General features: G+C 47.5%; 1 protein-coding gene across 1 annotated transcript in view; it reads left to right on the top strand.

Moving 5' to 3' along the window:
• Positions 1 to 21617, top strand: part of Antxrl (ANTXR like) — a 23957-nt gene extending 2340 nt beyond the window's left edge. Inside the window, exons 3-17 of the mRNA XM_028789090.1 lie at positions 770 to 841; positions 2907 to 2988; positions 3115 to 3148; positions 4516 to 4595; positions 4674 to 4742; positions 5061 to 5141; positions 5235 to 5295; positions 11526 to 11624; positions 13128 to 13197; positions 13718 to 13808; positions 15841 to 15945; positions 17423 to 17461; positions 18460 to 18606; positions 20002 to 20082; positions 21195 to 21617. Of these exons, the coding sequence (XP_028644923.1) occupies positions 770 to 841; positions 2907 to 2988; positions 3115 to 3148; positions 4516 to 4595; positions 4674 to 4742; positions 5061 to 5141; positions 5235 to 5295; positions 11526 to 11624; positions 13128 to 13197; positions 13718 to 13808; positions 15841 to 15945; positions 17423 to 17461; positions 18460 to 18606; positions 20002 to 20082; positions 21195 to 21617 (1534 nt within the window). The remainder of the gene's footprint in view (positions 1 to 769; positions 842 to 2906; positions 2989 to 3114; positions 3149 to 4515; positions 4596 to 4673; positions 4743 to 5060; positions 5142 to 5234; positions 5296 to 11525; positions 11625 to 13127; positions 13198 to 13717; positions 13809 to 15840; positions 15946 to 17422; positions 17462 to 18459; positions 18607 to 20001; positions 20083 to 21194) is intronic.
• The last annotated feature ends 356 nt before the right edge of the window (positions 21618 to 21973 follow it).

Raw genomic sequence — 21973 nt, 5'->3', positions numbered from 1 at the left:
AGAGAGAGAGAGAGAGAGAGAGAGAGAGAGAGAGAGAGAGAGAGAGAGAGAGAGTCTCTTAAGTGTTGGAGGGTGGAGAAAGGTAGATGTGATGGTTTGTATATGTTTGGCCCAGGAAGTGACACTATTTGGAGGTGTGGCCTTGTTGGCGTGTCACTGTGGGTGTGGGCTTGAGACCCTCATCCTAGCTGCCTAGAAGTCAGTCTTCCACTAGCTGCCTTCAGATGAATATGTAGAACTCTCAATTCTGCCTGCACCATGCCTGCCTAGATGCTGTCATACTCCCACCTTGATAATAATAGTCTGAACCTCTGAACCTGTGAGCCAGCCCCAATTAAAAGTTGTCCTTTATAAGACTTGCCTTGGTCATGGTGTCTGTTCACTGCAGTAAAACCCCAACAAAGACAATGGCTACAGATGCAAAGAATTTGATATCAGGGTCCAGGGATGAGGATGCCCTCACTGGGGACTGTGGGAGCCTCTTTGCCTATTCAAATGTGAGTGTGTGTACATATGTAAGAGAAAAAGGGTCTGGAGGAATAAAAGAGAGGTGAAGCTTGGGATGGATCAGGGTTGTCCTGACTCTCTTCTGTGGACCCACATATCTCCATGGGCTTTAGAATCCTTTGCCAATTTTACCTTAAGACCTTACATCTGAATGTCCTCAGTGCAAAAGAGATGGGGTGGGAGCAGGGGCTTGGTGTTTGTCTGCTATCTGGCAGGTTGACGATCTTGTGTGTTGTTCTCAGTGGTTATTCTTTGTTCCCAGCCCTAACATGCGGCTCTCCATCATTACCTACTCAACAGACGCTCAAGTTATCCTGCCACTCACCAGAGACAGGTAGGTAGGTGTTGCTCCAAATCCTGAAGCTAGCCTAGTGGCCAGGATACAGGGATCTTGAGGAAACAAAGGACTTGTAGAGACCTCTGAGGTCTCCTGGCATTGCCCTTACTAGGGGACTTATGTACCCAAATTGACCTCCAGCCTTAGTTTACTAGCACCCTTGAGCCTGTACTTAAGCAGAATGGACCCGATGCTTCTAGAAGTTCTCCACTCCTGAATCTTACCTACAACCTGTCTATAATAACAGAGGGGACCCAGGTGAGGTATGTATCTTAGTACTTTTAGAATAATGGTCTGTTTGTGGTCTGCTGTGAACAATTCGTTCTCTGCTTAGAAAAGTGGAGCAGGGCAACAGCTGGGAAACCCTGAGGGAAGTAGTGGAGTATAGGAGGTCACACTGGGCCCCTGTGATCATAAGTAAGGAAGCCTCATGATGGGTCATGAGTCACCTTACTGAGTCGCCATACAGGAAGGTATGGGAACAGGTAACCACAAAGAGAGGTGGCCCAGGTATGCCCAAAATCCCAGAGGTATGAAGCTGGGGCTTCTGACTGAGAGGGAGGGAAGGTCAACTTTGAGGGCTCTTCCAGAGACCCCATCCTGAGTTAGAGAAATGGAAAGAGGTATGGGACATTTAGGATTGGGGTGACTGGGTATGTGAAAAACCTCTGTCCTCCATCCTAAAGAAAAAGCAGAAGCAGGGACTGAGGGAGACCAGCCAGGCTCAGAGAGTAGACAAGAGTCTTTAAATTTATGGACATAGTACCCAAGGTCCATCTGGGAGGTTGGACAGGAAGAGACTGGCTCCCAAGGGTCCAGGCAAGGCCTGGTATAGTGTACTCTTGTGACTTGGTTTTTGGTAGACTTGATTAGATTCGAGGGGCAGAGAGAATTCCTGAGAGTGACTCTGGTAGGGAGTACAGAGTAGCAACAGGGCATAGGAGAGGCTGAGCAGGGCAAGGGGTTGTCCTGGGTTGAGGGGAGGAATTGAGTCTGGGCTGGGTGGAGGGTTGGGATAAACATTGTAGAAGACAGTTGGCTAGACCAAGCAGAAGGATAGATTCTAGAGCCAGATAGAGAGATAAGTGCTGATAAGGCAGAAAGCTAAGGGTAGGACAGAGAAAGAGCTGGATTAGGCTGTACAAGAGGGAGACCTGGACTGGGTTGTGCTTGCAAACAGAGGAAGGTAGAACTGGAGTTGGAAATCCCTGGTTTGCTCCCCATTGGGCATGCTGAACATTATCATCTCATTTCCTAGTGGGGTATACCTGGGCGAGGCATGGGTCTCTCAAAGCTCAACCCTGGTAAGTCCTCTGTTCCCCAACAGAAGCCACCTTTGAGTCTATTGAGTATCACCTTGCTATGCCTGCTTAGCCTTCTCACATTGGATTGTTCTGAACCTCATACCCACCTTTCTTGTCCTAGAATGACCATCAGGTCCCACCCTGCCTGCCTCAGTGTGTTCTGACAGGCCATGTTGCCTCTAGCCTAGGGAGCAACACAGATGCCTCATGGACAGCACTGAAGGCCTGACTCTCTGAGGAATCCACAGTTGGGCTCATATCTAAGTAGTCTGGCTGTTGCCTTTAACTAGAGGGAAGGGAGTCAAGCCAGAGCTCTGTGACAGTGGGAATAGGTACTGGTCAGTAGCTCCGCAGGCTTACATGGCCCTTCAGCCCTACCCAGTGAATAACAGACTGCCCAGGAGAGTGACTCTGGCATTACTTTGCCCATTTACAATGTGGATACGCTCTGGGAATCCCTAGTTTAAATGCATATTCCAGGCTGTTGTTCTCCAAGGAGTTAATAGGCAAGGTCTCTGTCCAAATCTCCAAGGTCTGGGTTCCCCATAATGTAAATGAACTCAATGAAAACCAAACCTTTCCCTGGGTCCTATCAGGGACAGAGAAAGGCCCAACTCAGAAGGGAAAGACAATGCCTCTTGTCTGGTGCCCTCTCTCAGCCAGGCGGTCTGCACAGTGAGCAAGGCCACAGGATGACTTGGGGATGTCTTGCCGCTGTTGATAGCTCCCACACCACCTTTCTTTTTTATTCTCTCTAGAGACGAAATGCATAAGAGCCTTCTAGTGCTGAAGGACATAGAGCCTCAAGGACTCACACACATGCAGAAAGGACTTAGAAAGGTACAGACACCTACAGAGGGTTCAGTCTAGAGTACCTCTGGGGCCATCTCCCTGTGTCACCATTGGTTTCTTTTGTTGTTTTTGTTTTTTGTGTTTGTTTGTTTGTTTGTTTTCACTTTTTGCCAGGCAAACGAACAGATCCGAAAATCCATCAAGGGAGGTGAGCTGTCTGTACCTTCAGCAAGGCGGAATCCACAGAGCTGAGCTCCCTGCTGGGTCTTTGTGCAGATCTTGGACCTCTTCAAGTCTGACTCTTGAAGCCAGTGCTCCTCTCCCTGCACAGCAGGACCCTCTGAACACAGCACCCCACTCGGGATGCTTCTGAAGGGCCTGGACGCTGCATGTGGTCAGGTGTAGGCTTTGTTCTCACTGGTCCTTGGCCTACAGATCATGCTGGTGAATAGAAAGCGCAAGGGCCTAGCAGACTGAGAACCCTGTGCAGGGCTTAGTTTTCTTCTGGCTCTCAACTCTTCTCTTCTACCTCTTACTTTGTTTGGTCAGCTTCCTAAGCTCATGAATCAACCATGGCCAGTCAAGACCTGTGTCCCTGTGAACTACAGGCCTTTAGTACATGTCTGAAATATGTAGAATCCAGTGGGAAGATTTGACAAGATGTTATTGAGTCTCCTGCCTAAGGCTTTCTGACTTGTGGTCTTGCAGTGAGCAAGAAGGTAGACATGCATAGTTAACGAAAGTTATATATTATTATGCTGAGGGTCAGCACATAAGGCTTACACGCTGAATTCCTAACATTGGTCCTAAGCCTATCTCCCCATGGCTGCCCCATCACCTGTGTGATTATATCTTAGCCGAAGGTCAGGTCCAGTCTCTAACAGTAGTCTCTGATTTGAGGGTTAGGATCCTGGAGGAGACTCTCCAGTCATAAGGCAAATCAAGGTGGCATCTCTCCAGATGTGCAGAGAAAAACAATCCTCTTGGTCTCTGCTTATATACTGTCCAGCGGGCATCATGGGGTTCTAGAATTGTGTCTGGTTGTCTTGGGTGAGTGACATCACTGAGTTCTGGTTATCAGGTGCAGCCTTGGGTGTGGTGGAGATCCTAAGCTATTTTTTTACATGTCTAAATGGCATTTTTTTCTACTATGCTCATTACAGAGCTTGACTTGCTGGGTTTCCTGTTCCTAATAAGTTGTTCCCAAGGATGTGCCTAAAGCTGGCCCCAGAGTCCACCTGTCTCACTGGGGCATCCTCGGCAAAGAAAGCCCTCCTTGCTCCCCCACCTGCCCAGGGAGAGGCTGGGCTTACAGCTTAATAACTAGACTGCTCTTAGGACAGAGGTTCCATAGCAAGGGAAGGAGAGGCCAGGCCTGCTGGTAGGGTTCCAAACCCCTCTGGCTCTTAATCTGTAGACTAGGTAGTAAAGAAATCCTTCTTTTCACTCTGAGACCAAGGACTGAGAAACAACCAACTTTACCACAGAGGATGATGCTGAACCTGCAGTCGCACCCACTAAGCAATCCCTACAGCCTTTCCCACCCAGCCCATCCACTTGTTGTTTCTTCTGTAGGCCACAATGTCATCAGCGTGATTGTTGCTCTTACTGATGGGCTATTACTGTTAAAACCATTTCAAGACACTATGGAAGAGGTGAGTCCAGTCCATAGGTGTCAGCACTTTGCCTCTGGTATTTGGAGGATTTATTTTCAGTACCTTCTTTCTTTTTAGGCCAGAAAAGCCCGGAGAATGGGAGCAATCATTTACACCGTGGGTGTTTTTATGTATAGCAAACAGCAGGTACTTCAGACCAGGTGACCAAGTGCAGTGCCCCTGAGTAGCCTATTAGAGCAAGGTTGTAAAGCCATCTATACAATACCAAGAGGGTGGGATTTTCACCTACCCAAGGGTTAGAATGAAGTAAGCCAACCCCTTATGCAGAGTGGGCCAGAGAGTTTCCCGTTCGTTAAGTCTGGGCTCTAAATGAAAGTCAGTGAGTGCCCTAATATCACTATGGCCCCAGCACAGCAGTTCCTGCCACAAGACTGGGAACATGTTGCATCACACTTCTAATTCCTGGCCCGAAGGTTCAAACCAATTCTTTTTCTCCTATCATAGTTGGTGAATATTGCAGGCAACCCAGATCACTGTTTTGGGGTAGACAAAGGGTTCGATGCTCTGGAGGGCGTCATTGACCCGGTGAGTATGTGGGATGTGGAAGACTGTGGAAACACTGTCTGCATTCCCTGAGGCCTACTATCCAGCCCATCTCTCTCTCTCTCTCTCTCTCAGCTTACCTCCAAGTCCTGTACTGAAATACTATCCGTGCAGCCTACCTTCGTGTGTGCAAAAGGTAAGGACAAAGAGGTCATGGGCAGATGGAATAACTCAAAAGCATGTGTACAACTACATGCATGTGTGAGGTTTGCATGGGGGATGTACAGCCTGTGTGTGGTGTTTCCATGATGTGTGTGGTAGATGTGATCTGTGTATTTTGACAAGGACTATTGATCATCCACTTGACGAAGTCTAAAATTACCTAGAAAGCAAACCTCTTAGAGTGGCTGTGAGCAAGTTTCCAGACTGGCTTCATTGAAGTGGGGAAAACCACTTTAAATATAGGCCACCTAACTCAATGGTCGGATGTCCCAAGCTGAGTAAATAAAAAGAAAATGAGCTGTTCACCAGCAGCCATCTCTCTGTTCCTCATGACGATGGAGTAAGATAACCAAATGCCTCAAATTCCCGCCAATATGACTTCTTCCCATACATGATGGACTGAATTCTTTTTCTTTTTATTGGATATTTTATTTGCATTTCAAATGTAATCCCCTTTCCCCATTCCCCCACCCACCCAAGAACCCCCATCCCATTCCCCTTCCTCCTGCTTCTATGAGAATGTGTCCCACCAACCCTCCCACTCTCACATCCCCACCTATGATTTCTCCCACACTGGGGTATCCAGCCTTCACTGGACCAAGGACTTCCTCACCCACCTATGCCTGGACTGAATTCTTAAAACTGGGAACTAAAATAAGCCCGCCCTCTGAGTTTGTTTTGTCTGGCAGCTTGTCACAGCAACAAGAAAAGTAATACAGAAAACTGGTATCAGGATTAAGATTGTTACAAAATTCTGTGTTATTCTTAGTCTTTGAAACTAGTTGGCAGAAAAGAAAATGAACAAAGATTTGGAACTTGGAGGCAGAAAAGTCTGAGAAGGCTCTAAGCAGAGCACAATAGGTTGTTCTAATGGAAGTTTGAAAAATCAGTATGCCAAGAGAAACATTGACAGAGGAGGCCTTTAAGGAGTCCATTGGGAACCTGGGTAGAGCCCACACAGGTCATATTCTGGCAGGAAATGTGGCTGTCTTGTGCTTGGGTCCTGAGATCTTAAGTGAAGTTGTGTTCAAACTTCAAGGACTAATTTCTTTGACAGAAGAAATCTCAAGACACAAAGTAGCACCCAGGGAGTGTCATGGTAATTTCTCACTGTTAACCAGGTCTACGACAGAGAACCACAGGAGCAAAACTGATATGAAAAAATGTGGTATTTGACAAGATAAGGGGGAATTTTAAGGTTGTAAAAAAGCTAGTATTGAGAAAGTGCTTGTAATTGTTTAATGTCTTTAACATTGTTAAAAAGAAATCTGATCAGAACAAGGACAATAGTAAAGGGGCCCTGAGGGCAAGCCCCCACCACCATGAAGACAACAATGACAGTGACCACCACCACCACCACCACCACCACTACCTATAAACCTATATACCTTTTGAAATGAAAAAAAAAAATTTTAAAGAGCCTGAACTCAGAAGGGATTACCAGTTCAAAAAGAACTTTCTAGGGAAGTGTTTTCTCAGATTCAGCAACCAAGACATATAGATGCCACTACAGCTTTGTCCCAAAGGGGACCCAACTTCATCCCAAGCTGACAGCAAAACTTGTCAGTGGTACTGGTCTTGTGGACACACAAGATGCAAGAGTGAGGGGATAATGGGGGACGTTTGAGAGCTCCTTGGGCCACCCAATTTGTAGCAGGATTGGAGTATCAGAGGGAAGAGACCCTAACAGACCTTTGTCTGAAGCTGTGCAAGTGAAGCTTAGGTTGCAGTGGAGACCCCAGCATCTTAGAGATGCTAGAACCATAGAACATCCACCGAAGAAAGCTGCAGGAATATTGTGGAGCTGGTCAAAGAGAGGCTATGTATGCTGAAGGAATCAGAGGCTGCCTGCTGAGGGGCAGGGCTACCTAAGCCCTTTGAACCCAATGGTTGCAGGAGGAGCTGACGCAGGCTGGATTTCCAGGATGGCCTGTACCCACTAACTGTGAGTCAAAATAACCCCTTCTTCCCTAAGTTGCTTGTTTGAGACACTTTGTTACAGTAATGATAAAGTAATTAATACATCTATACACTGTTTGAGGGTGGTCTGTGCACATGTGTTTCTATGTAGAAATGTGTGTGGGCAGGAAATTTGGACTATATGTGCGTGTGATGTGTTGGTGATATAGGTGGTATGCATGTATATGATGAATAAATGTGTATGTGTGGTATTTTTTTATAGTATAAGTATGGAAAAATGAGTTGGAGTAGTTTGTATAAAGCATATGTCCTGTGTGTGCCGTGTATGTTTTGAAGATAGGTTAAAAAAAGGAGATGACTGCTCCTAGGAATGGGTGGGGGGAGAAAGTTTATTGTATATAAAAGGGAAAGCATAGTCAGAGGTAGGTTCATCTGGGAGAGTCCAGATCGAACATGACCAGACTGAGCTAAGCCATGTGAGGAAGAGGAAAGGGCCAGACCAAGAGCCCAGGAAGGTAAAGGGTAGAGAAAGGGCCATGTAACCAAAATGGTTGGGTTATATAGAGAAGGGCATCTGGGGGAAGAGCAGCCTAGTCCCTGGGCTGGAGAAGCTTAGGATAAGGGGCAGAGTATGTCATCCATATCCTGTAACAGGTAGGGACTGAGGGATGCTAGGAGAATCTGGTGGCCAGCATCCACTTTGATATGTTAAATAGGCATCTTTGCCTTTTGTCCTGGGTTTGAGACCTAACAGTAGGTAGAAAATCTAAATGCAATACTTCTGTGGTAAGTATGTGTGTAATGTGTCTTGGGAGAATATTATGGGAAGGAGGGTACATGTGTGGTTTAATGTGAGGGAAGTTAATATTTATGGTATAGGTGGTGTTTTTGGACTGCCTGGTAGAGGTGTCTTGTGTGTGGTAAGAAAGCTTTTGGTGGGTGTATGTGAGCCATGTGTATGGTATGGTATATGCATGGTATATGTGATATGAGAGGGCTCTGGGAAGGCTGTAGAGGGAGTGGCTCAAATAGACTTGGGAGGAGAAAGTCTGATATGTAATTGTGCTTTGTATGTTGTGAGGTTCTGAGGTGTGAAGTATTATGGTGTAGATGGTAGACAAAGCGTCTATACCACATGATATGTTTCTATAGCATGTGTTACATGTATGAGTTTTAATGTGGCATGTGGTATCTAGTATATATTTATGGGATTTATGGCATGCATTTATGTTGTCTGGTATATCAGAGTAGTATATACAATATCTGTGGTATTTTTTCAATTGTGATTATGGAGTAAATTTTGTGTGTTGCTTAGTGTAGGGCATAGAATGTGTCCATTTGTGAATATATATTTGGTACTAAAGAACTTTTGTGTGTGTGTGTGTGTGTGTGTGTGTGTTATACATGATGTATGTGATTAACTACGTAGTATTTCTAAAGGGAACATGGTATTTGTGTGTTTATAGTTTATGGTTACATATGCCATAGATAGTATGCATGCATGTGTGGTTTATAATATGCATTATAGTTAATATGTGCGTGGTACACAGTACATACAGAATGTGCATGTGATGTATATGTGTCTATGAAGATGCTCTGTATATGTATGTGATGAGCATATATGGAGTGACTATGCTTTAGGTATAGTATCATGTACACGTGGAAGGTACATACTGTAATAACATTGGGATGTATATGTAATTGCTACCTATTTATCTCAAAACAAAAGGTGTCATTATAAGGCTAGGAAGAAGGTATTTTCAAAACCCACAAGGAAACCCTAGAAAATAGTATGGAGCTACCAGTGCATCCAGCACACCTTGGCTTCGCTAGAAAGACCAAGAGCAGCAGAGGTGGAAATTTCCTCTGTGCAGTTTCCACTTTAGAAAAGTGGGAAATCATGTCCACAGGTGAAAATGAACCATTGGGCACAGTGGGCATCTGTGTTGCTCCTGGAAACAAGAGAAAACACCCATGCCTGGCAAAGTATCCACAAAGACAGGCTTGCTTACTTCACCCCAGCATTGTCACAGCCAACTCCTGACCTCCAAAATCAGAACAGACAAGGATGGCCTCTGTCTATCACACAGTCTCTGCATCAGTGTGCCAAAGACACACACATTTGTTTCTGAAGGAGGGATGTCTTTCTTTGTCAGTACCTGCATGCAGACTTGTCCCGTATAGCTAGAACTTGTACCCTGAAGAAGGAGACAGAAGAAGCCCTGTGGGTGACAGGCCTGGTTAGTACAGGACTGTACTTGCACTGAGCTGTGCTCCCCTCAGCACCTATGTGAGGAAAAGTGCCACCATGTTTGCTAGAGTTGCAGTGTGGACAAAAATAAACTGGGGCTGTGTGGTGGCAAATGTAGCATCTAGAGGCTAGTAGACATCTGGAGGCAGAAGCTGGCCCTGATAATTGCATCCTAGTCATTGGCTCTTGGCTGCTTCTGCCCCTCCCCATGTTGTGGAAGAGTCCAAAGCCTACTGTTCTGAGAGATGAAGAGAGAGGTGCTTCTGGGTTAAAACCAAAAGCAAACAGCACCCAGCTGTGCAGCCCACCAGTTTTTCTCTGACTGTCTTGGGGCACACAGGCCTTGGAGTCTGGACAACTGTGGCAAAGCCCAGGTAAAAACATGAGTTGTCACTCTTCCCTTGCTGTGGCTGAACCAAGGTGACAAGTGCCTCCAGACATCAGCTTAGCCACTGACCTGTTAAACTGTTGGCTATCTTGTGCAAAGCTGCCACATAAGAATACCTGTCAACCATCCAAGTACTAACCAGGCCTGTCACCCACAAGAAAACCTACAAAATTAACTAACCCAGGCCCATAGGAACTAAACTACCAACCAGGAGGCCTGTATGGGACAAACCTAGGCCTCCCACACATAGGTTACAGTTGTACAGCTGGGTCTTTATGTGAGACCCCTAAAGTGGGAGCAGGGGCTGTTAGTGACTCGGCTGCCTGCCTTTGGATCCCTTTCTCCTAACTGGACGGCCTTGTCTAGCTACAGTAGGAGAAGGTGAGCCAGGTCTAACTGCAACTTGATATGCCAAGGCTGGCTGACATTCATGGGAGGCCTCCCCTTTTCTAAACAGAAGTAGAGAAGGAATGGATGTAAGGGGGATGGTGGGAAGGACTGGAAGAGAGGCGGGATAAGAAAATCCAGTTGGGAAGTTAATTAATTAATTAAAAATGATCACAAAATCAAAATTTTAAATTGTACCTACTATGGACTCAGAGGCAACTTCATTAAAGCAGACTTTCATAATTTAAAAAAGAAGAAGAGGAGGAAGAAGAAAAGAAGAGGAAGAAGGAGGAAGAGGAGGCCTATCACTTCCAGGGAAGCCCAAGGCTGCCTATACCCCAAATGAAGCAGAATTATCTTTTTGCTTGAAATTGCACCAAAGCCAACTGTGTGCTACAGAGCCTGAGGAGGAACCTGTAAAGGGAGTCCTTGATCTACTACCCTGAGGCATCTGAAATGTGTGGGAGACAGGAATGAGCAAGACCTGGGTCCCTATGCAAGCAAATGATGGAAAGGTAGAGGGATCCTGCCCATAGAACCACCTGCCAGCTGTCATCTCTGTGTCCCTTCTATACTGATGTCAGTGACAGGGAGCTGTTCCACTGATATTATAGAAGACCTTGCTAAATCCCAGAGTGATGAGCAAGATGGGTGAGGATGAAGAAGGAGGTGCTGGCCTCTGGTCCTGTATCTGAAATGGTCCAGCCCCCCTGAGGGACTCTCTGAGGTGGGCCAGGGACTGGACCTATTCTCTATGTCTCGTCTTTGCTCCTCAGGTCTGTATTTCCATGCCATAGAATCACAGGAAAGAACTGATATTCTTCACTCTCAATGGTATCGAGTAGGGAGCTAGCCCCTCCCCTGTGGAAAGAAGGTCCTGGCTGTGCTACAGTGCCCATATTGATTAAGAAGTGTATGAGGTCTCAGAGCAGGATGGTTTCAGCTGAGTTGACCTAGCTTGAAACAGGCTGGGACTCTCTCGCAGACTTTGGATCTGTTGGGTCAGGGATCACAGTAAGACTATGCAAGCCCCCTCCCCTCCTGGCTATGAAAGGAAGGAATGGCATGGAAGCTGAGTGACACAGATGAGGATTTGCCTCCCCTACAAGTCCCACAGATGATGGTTCAGACACTGATGCTGTTTCGTAAGGGCACCTGATAATTCCATCTTCAGGATAGCCCTCTGTGAAAGGTGAGACCAGAAAGAGCATGGCACCCTGCTCTTCCTCGCTCTAATGAGTACATATTGTTCTTGCAGACTCCTATCAAGTAAACATTAGCGGACATGGGTTTAATAATACAAACGACATGAAACAACTTATTTGTAGATTCACATTCAGTGACGCCAGAGTCGTTGGTAAGTAGCCCCTTGGTACCTCTGGGGTACACTATTACCACACAGCACCATTTTCCCAAGTCAACCAAGCCTTCTGCATTTGCTAACCGTGTCCAGCGGGCACTGAGGAGCTAAGGCAGCATAGGCCAATGAAAAAGGACTAAGCAACTTGCCTAGCCATTTCTCCGTTTATACAAACATAGAGAAAGAATAAACCCTTCAGCTCCCAAAGGCATCTGGAGGCTGGCATGACACTGGCCTGTTCCCTCTGCAACATCCATTTATCCTGTCTTCCTGAGAGCTGAATACCAGAACCTAGAATCTACAAGTAGAACAGAGCAACAGACCCCAGACTAAGTCTAGAAGATGCAGGAAAGCCTTTCGGGGAAGTCCAGAATTACATCACAGAGAGGAAACCAGGGATTGGGAAATTGGAAGCCTACCTAGTGGGTATCCAACTCAGCTCTTGGCTTTTTGCCTAGCTCAGTGGACTGGGAAGATAACGTGTGCCAAAGAGTTTTCTTCTGTCACAGTTACAAAACGCTTCTCAGGCTCCCAAAGCAGGGAAAGAAAAATCTGTATTCTCTTTTGAGCCTTCCCCAGCTCTGTAAACAAGTATCCACCCACTTCCTGGGTCTTCCTGGGTCTTCCTGGGTCTTCCTGGGTCTTCCTGGGTCTTCCTGGGTCTTCCTGGGTCTGGCTGTCTTTCTTGATGCTTTCATTCTATCCCTGTGCCCAGTCCACTAGCAGGTCATGTTGCCTTCATGTCCAACCTGTATCTGGAGCCTTCCTAGCCCCTGACATTAAAGCCCTATCTATCACACTGGCAGTAAAGCCCGAGCTTCTTCTCAGAACCCACAGTTCTTCACTCCCTTCAGCAACCCAGTAGATTCTGCTTTGGTACTTCGCCATTTGCCTTTCACTTCTCCCAGATCCCCATCATCCCAGGGTCAGATCATACTCTGGCCACTCCTAGCCCAAATAGCAGCAACTCACCCAGAATCAATTTCAGTGAGTATGGTACACCAAACACAAACACCAAGAAGTGTACCTGGCCTTGAAGCACCCACAGCCTACTCTCAGAACTTCACAGCCCCCAGAGTGTAGCTCTCTAACACTCTCACCACTGAACATCTTTAATTAAATTCCAGGGAAGGCATCATTTCCTGTATAAATACTTCTGTTTCTTTAAATAAGACATCATCCTTCTAAAAGAAGGGACAAGTCACATGAGCATCTATCTTTCCTGCAGCATGCCCCATCGCTCCCTCTGCTCAAAGCACTCTGCACTCTGACTTTTACACTGTCCTGTGTTTCTAGTTTTGCTCTCATCCTCTCAATCCCCAACAAATGAGACCTGGGATGCAAGAGCCCTTGTTAAATGTTCCTGCTGAGTGCTGTTCAGTGCTGGGCAGGTGACCTTGAACAAAAGAAGAGGCAAGGGAAAGTAGGCAGTCCTCTCAGCCAGAGCTGATAGTGGAGAAAGGGTATCTATATTGATAATCTTGTGTCATTTTCTTTTAGATGAAAGTCCCACTGATGTAAATGAAAACACTATAATCTGTCCTGGACCAAAGATACAACACTCTGGAGAGTAAGTGCTCCTTGCTGGAGGCCTTATGGGAGTCCAGTGGTCAGCATTTATTAGAGTAAGGAAGTGTTTGCCAGCCTGTGGAGAATCTGGGATGTCCCCTCTGCTGTAGAAATTCCATATGTGGGTTCTATTTACTTTCCATATGTCCCAGTTAGTGACCCTGGTGGTATTCAGGAATACACAGTGCCCAGGCTCCCTGCTCATGGCAGGATGCAGAAGACAATGAGTTTGAGGGTTCAAACCTGCATTTGAATACCTCCCTGATTCTTCAGTTCCTGGCCACTATGGTCATATGACATGCAGGCCTCTTATGACAGCCTAGTTCACACCTGTCACCATCACTGCAGAGGCTGACTCTCTGTGCTTTGGGGAGTAGTTTCTCTGCCTACCTGTCCACTCTCAGGGAGTTCCTGCGATAAAATTTCAGCATCATTACACTGAGGAATGACATGTGCAATGGTTTGAACAAACTGAGTCTCTGGGGCTCTTCCCATCATCCAATGTCTTTTCTGTGCATCAGGGATGTTTCTCTTCAAGTCAGTCCGAACAACGGCATCTCCTTCATTGGGAACAAACTCATTATAACCAGTACCAACTGCTGGAGTGCTAGGGTAAGTTCCCAAAGACGATACAGATCCATATAGAGATCAAAAGATAATCCAAAAGAGGTGGGGTGGGGGGAGCCCAAAAGTAGCAGTGAACACTATGTTAGATCGTCTGCAGCAGTTTTTAGAAGAGCCACCTGGAACGAGTATGCGTCTCTCTGCCAGAGATTGTCTAGGACACGTAGGGTACACAATACTTTCATACGGGTGCTCTAGGCCAAGGAATTCAGTGTTTCCACCAGCAGTAGCCAAAGATGTGTGCCAGTGAATCGGGTCCCCGGCAGCTGACATGGACCCAAACTTACTCAAGCCTCACTCCTCCCACAACCTTCTTGATGACATTTACAGTGTCCCCAGCCTTCAGCTGTGTTCCCTTGTGGGGCTGTTGTGCCCACACATGGGTTTGCGTTCTGTTGGGCTGAGTTGTGGTTCCCGAGAGTCTGCCACCCCAGGCAGCTGGAACCGGGGCTCAGAGAGCAGAAGCGCAGGAATTTGACTGAGTTCACTCCATGCTACTCCGGGCAGACTTCGGGCTGTGAGAAGTCACAAAACTCCGCTCCCGGCATGGGGAGATCTCAGTCTGAGATCAGAGGGGGCAGAGCTCTTGGTTGGGGACCCCCGCGCAAGAAGGCGTGCAGGGATCAACTGGTCTCCGACTCCTGGGCTCCCAGGCACTGCTGGGAAGCTCCAGCAGCGCCCCTCGGGGTAGTGAGACTTTTGGTGAGGGTGACTCCCTTGGCTGGGTCATGGTTGGCTCAGCTAGCTTGTTTGAGTTGGCAGCCTCCGTGGCTGGAACCCAGAGAGGTCCTCCATGGGAGATTAGGTGGCAGCTCATTGGTTGAAGGCCCTCTCCATGGTTCTCCACAGAGGGCCCTAAAGACACAAGGAAACCCATTGTTTTAAAAAGTTTATTGTTGTAGCAGAAAGTGGATGAAGCTGTACCCCCCTGCAATCAGGGCAGGCCTGAGGCTAAATATCTTTTGCAGGGAGGAGGGTTTGGGAAGGAATACTTAATTGTCTACGCCCTCTGGCCTTTAGGTATCTCATTAATATGGAGATCTTTCTTGAGGTTCTGCAGCCTGTAGTCACACCCTCTACCTGTGGAGGGTCTAGTAGGGCTGTTGCCCTATGTGACTGAAAGGAGCGGATCAATGGAGGTCTTTGGCCTCCTGTCAGGAGCCTGGAGTCTGGGAGCATGGTGAAATGCATGCTGTCCCTTGCAGGGATACCTGTTGGATTTCTGACCATCTCTATCCAGTGCTTGACCAGGAACCATTCTATCCTTTCAAAGTCCTACATCCCCTCTCCCTGGCTGCTTCTCTGTGGGCTTACTATCATCAGCAGGGTATCCTCTCCCACTGTGGTAAGAGGAAGCTGTCAGGCACATATACTGCTCAGCTCAGCCAGGGTCCCTGAGGAAGAAAGTGCTGTTCTTCAAGCACTACCTCTCCAGTTCCACATCTGCCTTCCAAGCACCTGAGTCCAGTTCAGTGTGGTGGGAGGAGGGAGGAGTATGCCCAGGAGGAGCTTTGTGTCCACTTGTGACTATTCTTGAGTTCCTCTCAAATTTCAGGGGGAGGAGAGGTGAGCTTCTTGTACAGAGTTGGGATACACAAAGATCTCCATGCCTTGAAAGATAGACCCACATCTCCTGGCCCTACCTCTTTAGTAGCTCAGTCACCTGGCCCTTTCCCAGAGATCTGATTACCTATAACCTAGTATACTGTGACCAAGCCCACAGTGAGAACTGCCATCCTCAGACCATAGACGATCTTGGGTTCAGATTTCTTAGATTCTAAGCTGGTAACAGAAGAAAGGTAGGCTGCCCTCTGAGGACCAGCCTGGGCCACTAACCCCACTGTAGCCCCTTGTGTCTAGACAAGATGGATGAAAAGAGCATGTGTACAAATAGGAAGAAAGGGGTGGGCACAGGGAAAGAAGCCACTGGTACTATCAGCCACAGGGAAGTACAACCATTGATACAACCAGCCAACCACTGACAAAAGACTCAGACAAAGTCAGCGCTACTCCCAACCAGGAATCAAAAGGCAATTTTACGTTCAACTGGACCTGGCTGATGTTCCTGCCAATCTTGCTGGTGACTCTACTCTTTCTGTGCTGCAGTTGGAAGCTTTGCATGAAGGTAAATCCCTGCTGCCCACACCTACCCCCTTACCCTGGCATGCCCACGCATGCCCTCCTTCCAAGGAACAATGTCATATGCCAGCACTATAATCCAGCCTGATGGCAAGTTCCCATCTGTTCCAAGGTCCCCATATCATCCAGGGGAGGTACAAACTCAATATTAAATTCCCAAACTCTAGACCAGCCTGGGTTCTAGGAAGCCTACAGTCTAGCTGACATAGAAATTCAGTCTGAGATGCTTGTCCTGTAAGCTAAGGTTGGCTCCAGAAAGGGGCCATCTCAACACCCCTAGACCAGGGCAATTGTGGATCAGCTACACATCCACAGAGTTCATGTGGATCAAACCTCACAGGTGTCTGTGTGTCTCAGTCAGGGTTTCTATTCCTGCACAAACATCATGACCAAGAAGCAAGTTGGGGAGGAAAGGGTTTATTCAGCTTACACTTCCACGTTGCTGTTCATCACCAAAGGAAGTCAGGACTGAAAACTCTAGCAGGTCAGGAAGCAGGAGCTGATGCAGAGGCCAGGGAGGGATGTTACTTACTGACTTGCTTCTCCTGGCTTGCTCAGCTTGCTTTCGTATAGAACCTAAGACTACCAGCCTAGGGATGGAACCACCAACAAAGGGCCTCCCCCCTTGATCACTAATTGAGAAAATGTCTTACAGCTCGATCTCATGGAGGGATTTTCTCAACTGAAGCTCCTTTGTCAGCTTGTGTCTGTGATGCCTATCAGGCAAGATTGGGAACTCCTAGGGCAGACCTACTCTTCTATTTATGATATATGGGGGTATAACATATACAGCTCACACTGGAGTGCAGAGGCACAGAGACAAAGCAGAGCCATCTTTCCCCACCAGAGACTTCAGTCACTATTGAGGATTGAGGGTAAAATATCAGTCATCCAGAGATGGAACCAGGGCTTGGCTAAAGCAGAGCAGGATACAAGGATGACACTAGCTAGCATCCTGGGGACAGGGTAGGACAAGACAGAGGGGCCAGTGAACTAGAATGGAAGGATCCCTCCAGAAAGCCAGAGAAGGAACAGGATAGTTGCCCTGGAGACAGTGTACAACAGAACTGTCAGGACCCATCTCTTCCCAGGGGCACAGTGAACAGAGAAACCTGGGGACTAAACTAGAGAGAGGGTAAGGAGGTCACAGGAGGTATGGGGAGGCTGAAGGACTGAGCTTCCGTTAAGGGAAAGGATGAGAGTGAGCCCCACCTCAGATGTGGCTGGGACAGGTGTGCAGTGCTTCAGCCATGGGCCTCTCCAGGGACCGGCACCTTGGTTCAGATCTCTCCTACCAGACAGGAATGTGGCTGCCGTGGGCCAGGTGAAGCCAAAGGACACATCACCACAGACACTGGGCACATGCTCTCCCTGCCCATGTCCCTGCTCCAAGCCAGGGTCCCCTCTGTCTGCAGAGTCCACCCTATGCACTCCAGTCCATCTCTGTCTGTTTCATGTTTCAGCCTAAGGAGCCACCACCACCTCCCTCACAGCCAGAGAAGGTGAGCCTGGGAGGTCGGGAATGGGGGGAGGGTAACACTGTACACTGACTTTTAAGAGGTATCATGAAGGCTGAGCCCAGACTATCTCACTACTTTGGCGGTAAATAGGGTGGGGGAGGATGCAGATCAAAGATAATATGGGAAAGCTATGGAATTCAAGGTAATGTTACCCAGACAACACCATTGCCAGACTCACACTTCCCAGCCAGGGCTTCAGTAGCAAAGTCAGCACTTGGCAAACTGCTCCAGCATATGCAGCCGTCTATTACTCAACTGGTATCTTTCAGTGGCTCCTGTAGTGCTCTCTACAGAATACAGAGCTCAAGAATGGTTCTTAGTATAGGGACGGCATGTGTCAAATACAGGTCTCCATCTCTGGGCTCAGAGGCCTTGGCCTTCTTTTATAGTAGTCTTCATCATCTGCTGGAAGGGCAAATGGCTTCACTAAGAGTAGCCAGGACTGGGGAAGATTGGGATATCCTAACTGACCCCGCTGTGAGGAATGTCCCCAGCTGAGCACAGGGACCAGATCAGGAAATGACTGTGTCTTCTTTAGGAGTGGGGACCAGAAGAGGCAATGAAAGGCTGGGGAAGACAGTCTACACCTGAGCCTGTGCTGGGGACCACTTCCCTGTTTACTTGGGACAGTGCTGGCTGCAGAGTAGCCTGGGAGGCTGCCTCTCTGAAGGCCAGAGCTGAGTGGAGGAGACAGACATCACCTACCCTCTGCACAACCTCCAGGCTAGGTTTCTGCCAGCAAGTGTGGCCTCAGGAGAACCAAGTACACTGAAGTGGATGTTGGCATCTCAGGAAGCTCAGTGTCTACAAAGCAGAAGAGCTTTGGTTATTTTCTCATGCCTGACCTCCCCAGTAGGGAAGGCTTCCATTCACTGCACAGCCTTAGCTAACTGACCCCACACTGTAGATGCTCTGCAAGGGATGCTGTGCCCTGTCCATACAGCTACAACAAGACACAGACCAGTTCTTTTCACTTCTAGGAGCCAGAAAAAGAGAGCTCTCCTTCACCATCGCCATCTGCTTCTGCGCCTGCTCCTTCTCCTGCTCCTCCTCCAGCCCCGGTACCTGTTAACACAAACCCTACTGTGATCGTTGCCTGCTGTGGCTGTGGGAACAGAGGCATGCAGGTGACTGGGAAATGGACAGGCTGTGACCCTCTAGGCTTGGCTGGGGAGGGCAGGCACAGCCAATCATCACAACAAAGGTCCGACTGTGTGAGGGATATAGGGCATGTGTTACTTTATGTCTGGGGACCCCTGGATCCCTGTCTCTCCCCAGTGGCTGGAGGAGAGCATGCACAGAGGGCTCCACAATTGCTTGCCACCCTCTTTCACAGTGTCCAGTTCTGAACATAGCCACTGTGCTCCAACTTGCCAGTCTCTAGTTCCCATGCCCTTGACTGAGCCCCAACAATGTCTTTGATGCTGCCCTTAGTCTGAGAATGAACAAGCCAAGATGTATAGGGTGTATCATGCAAGGTTAGATACAATAAATCCAGAAAAGACCAGTCTTGAGCTACCTTCTGTCCGTGAAAACTGATCAAATGCCAGTGCCCCTGGCCAGCCTAGATCAAGGCTTCTCATATACAAGTAAAAGAGCTTATCTAGTGGTCCTGATGCCCACTGACCTACAGCAAAGAGTTACAGGATGAAGGGAGTTGACCAGGAGGTGTTAAAGAGCATCACAAGCTTCTAGTGTGGAGTTGAGACCCAGGAAGCAAACATCCACTTATCTGAAACCTCCCTCCTAGGAGGGCCAGGCCATCCCAAGAAAGGAGAAGACACGTAGCAGTCCCAGGCCCCAGTATGTAGCCCCTACAAAGACAGAGCAAAGGGAGAAAGAGCCCTTGTTTCCCTCCTGGCTTTGTAGTCTTCCTCCCTGCTCTGTCTCTGTCTGTGATGAGCTCATGACTTCCTCTTGAGAGCCCTGTCTACCCATTCCCTGCCTGTGAGCTACAGAGAAACCAACACAATTCTCCTGAGAGGAAAATGGCCACTGCCAGAGGCTTGCCCCACTCTCTCCAGAGAACCCAAGGGGTCTACAAGGCTGAAAACATGAGGTTCTCTACAGTTAGGCCTGCCTGAGTTCTTCTGGCCTCTCCACCTTCCTCTACTTCAGTTTGGCCCTTAGTGAGACATGAGCCTCTTGACTACTTAGCTAATATGGCCCATGTCATAGGTTGTTTCCTTTTCCCAGGCCTTCTACCCAGACAGAGCCTTCACAAAACACATAGCTCCCCTGGAGACCTCTACTCGACACCACACACCCCTCAAGCCTCTGAAAAGCCAGCACCTGACACAGCTTCCCACTTGAAACACTGTTTTGTCCCCAACTGTCCTGGATTCTCTGTGTTCTACAATGACCACTCTGGACACCCAAGTCTTTAGACTGGCCTCTCTCAGGAGAGGATGTGTTTTGTGGTCTTGTGTCTGTGTTGACAGAGTTTTCAATAATTGGACCTAGTGTCCCTGGGGGCAGCTCCCGTGATATCCTGCTTCCTCATGGTCATGTCTGCTTTTCAGGAAAACCTGGACACATGCTGCAACTACTTTCACCCAAGCTGCCATCAGATGCCATTGGTGTGGTGCCATCCCAAGGCGCAGGTGAGCCAGGCAGAGGGAAGCCCTAAGGCACAAAATGGCCACTGTTTTTATATTTTAAACTTTTAAGTTTTATGGTTCTGCAGTTTAATGTAAGCCATGTATTGGGTGTTAACTGGAACTTCTAGGTCCCTTCAGGGAGGCAGTGTGACATAAGCTATTTAAAAACATATGTAAACAAACCAAATGGAAATAAGAATTTCTTAACTATCCAGAGGAAGCAAAGTAATTAGGCCTGTAGAGCCAAGAATGAATCCACCACAAACAAGCAATCATGAGGTCCTTTGAGGTCTTTGCAGACATAGTGTAAATTCACAGAAACCAGAAAGACGGTTGTGATAATACTAAAAATAGCTTGTAGAAAATCTTTCATGGTCCTAAGGCAGATGTCAGGTTCTTTAAGGCAACTTATTCAAAACAGTCAAGTCAAAGGGAACTTTACTGACTCCTACTTAATCAACAATCAAGGAGTTTCTCTGAAAATAATGATTTACTTGTGAGTTTCAGGGCCCTGCAATGAGGATCCCACACCCCATAGCAAGCTGTGGGCATAAAAAAGAGACAGCATAAAGGGAAACTTTAAAGGCAAAATTAGAAGGTTCACACAAGTTACTTTGGGGCCGTAACCTTTGAGCACAAGGAATCATAAAAGAATATTAAAGGGCCAAGAACAAAGTTGACAATGGCACCAGTTTACCTTGAGTAGACTGTTCATCCTCGCAGACATGCTTTTGTGTAAGGGATTTAAAATGCAATGTTATCTTTAGGCGTCTGGGTTATGGGTTGCTATGGAGCCATCGACGGTATCTTTGTGGTAGTCTTTGGTCAATGTGGTCCTAGCAGTGTTTTGTGGTAGTTTGTCTACAGGAATGAACTTTTCTCCTGCATAAATACTCAACTTTCCCTCTTACAATTTCGGTTTATACTAAGACTTGACATAAGCAACTCCATGTTGATTATGATTTGATTTGATTCAAAGGAGCATCAACAAGGCTAGCACTGTCAGTTGAGTCCTGATGTGTCCTGACTTTACTGCCTTAGGTCTGGCAACTTCAGCCTTCTAGCCCAATTCCAGCGACATCTCTGTGACCTTTATTTTTTTGTCCTTCCTCCAGGGAGGATGTCCCAGCTTCACTGTCATGAAACCCAGCTGCTCGCAGGCCTCCTGCCCCCAAAAGCTCTGCCTTTGTTCCAATAGGGATTGTTTTCACCTTGCAGAACCATCATACCCCACAAGGATTGTCCTTCAACCCAATGAGGAGTGTTTCAACATCACACGGGCACGCTGCAGCCCAAAGATCCGCTTTCAAACCACCCAGGAAAGTCTCCCAGTTGCGCAGACTCTGTGCTCAAAGATGTGCTCCCCTCCCAATCAGGAGTGCTACAGTTTCAAGTCCCCACAATCCCCATACCCCACCAGGTATACCAAGTCTCCCTCCAGGATGCTACCTCTGCTCTCTCCCCGTACTCGACAATCTTTAGAATCCCTTTGTCAAACCCATCCTTACCCCCCAATCTCTAAACGACCAAAATTCTAAGTTTAAGAGGCTTTTGTTTATTGCATTGGACACATGTGACAGGTCTTAGATTGTAGAGAGAATGCTTGGGTTTCCTACTGGTCCACAAGCTCCACACCTAGGGAGATGCTCACAGTCTGAGGTAAGATGGTGTTGCACCTACCAGGACAAAGCTCCCTGGTCCCACTTCCTACCAGTCTGTCTTCATCTAGCTGCAAAGGCTGGGACAAATGGGATCTTCCACACAGGTCTCTGTGGAACAGCCCTTCCCATCTGTAAATGTTCTTGAATCCCTTTCCCTACATGTTTTAAAAGACAAGTATATTTTAATTTTTCATCTGGATTGCACACTCCTGATTTCCATTTCTTAGATTCTT

The sequence above is a fragment of the Grammomys surdaster genome, unplaced genomic scaffold (assembly GCF_004785775.1).
Source record: "Grammomys surdaster isolate TR1022 unplaced genomic scaffold, NIH_TR_1.0 125789, whole genome shotgun sequence".
In the NCBI taxonomy this organism is placed as follows: Eukaryota; Metazoa; Chordata; class Mammalia; order Rodentia; family Muridae; genus Grammomys; species Grammomys surdaster.
This window is presented reverse-complemented; position numbering and strand designations above follow the sequence as displayed.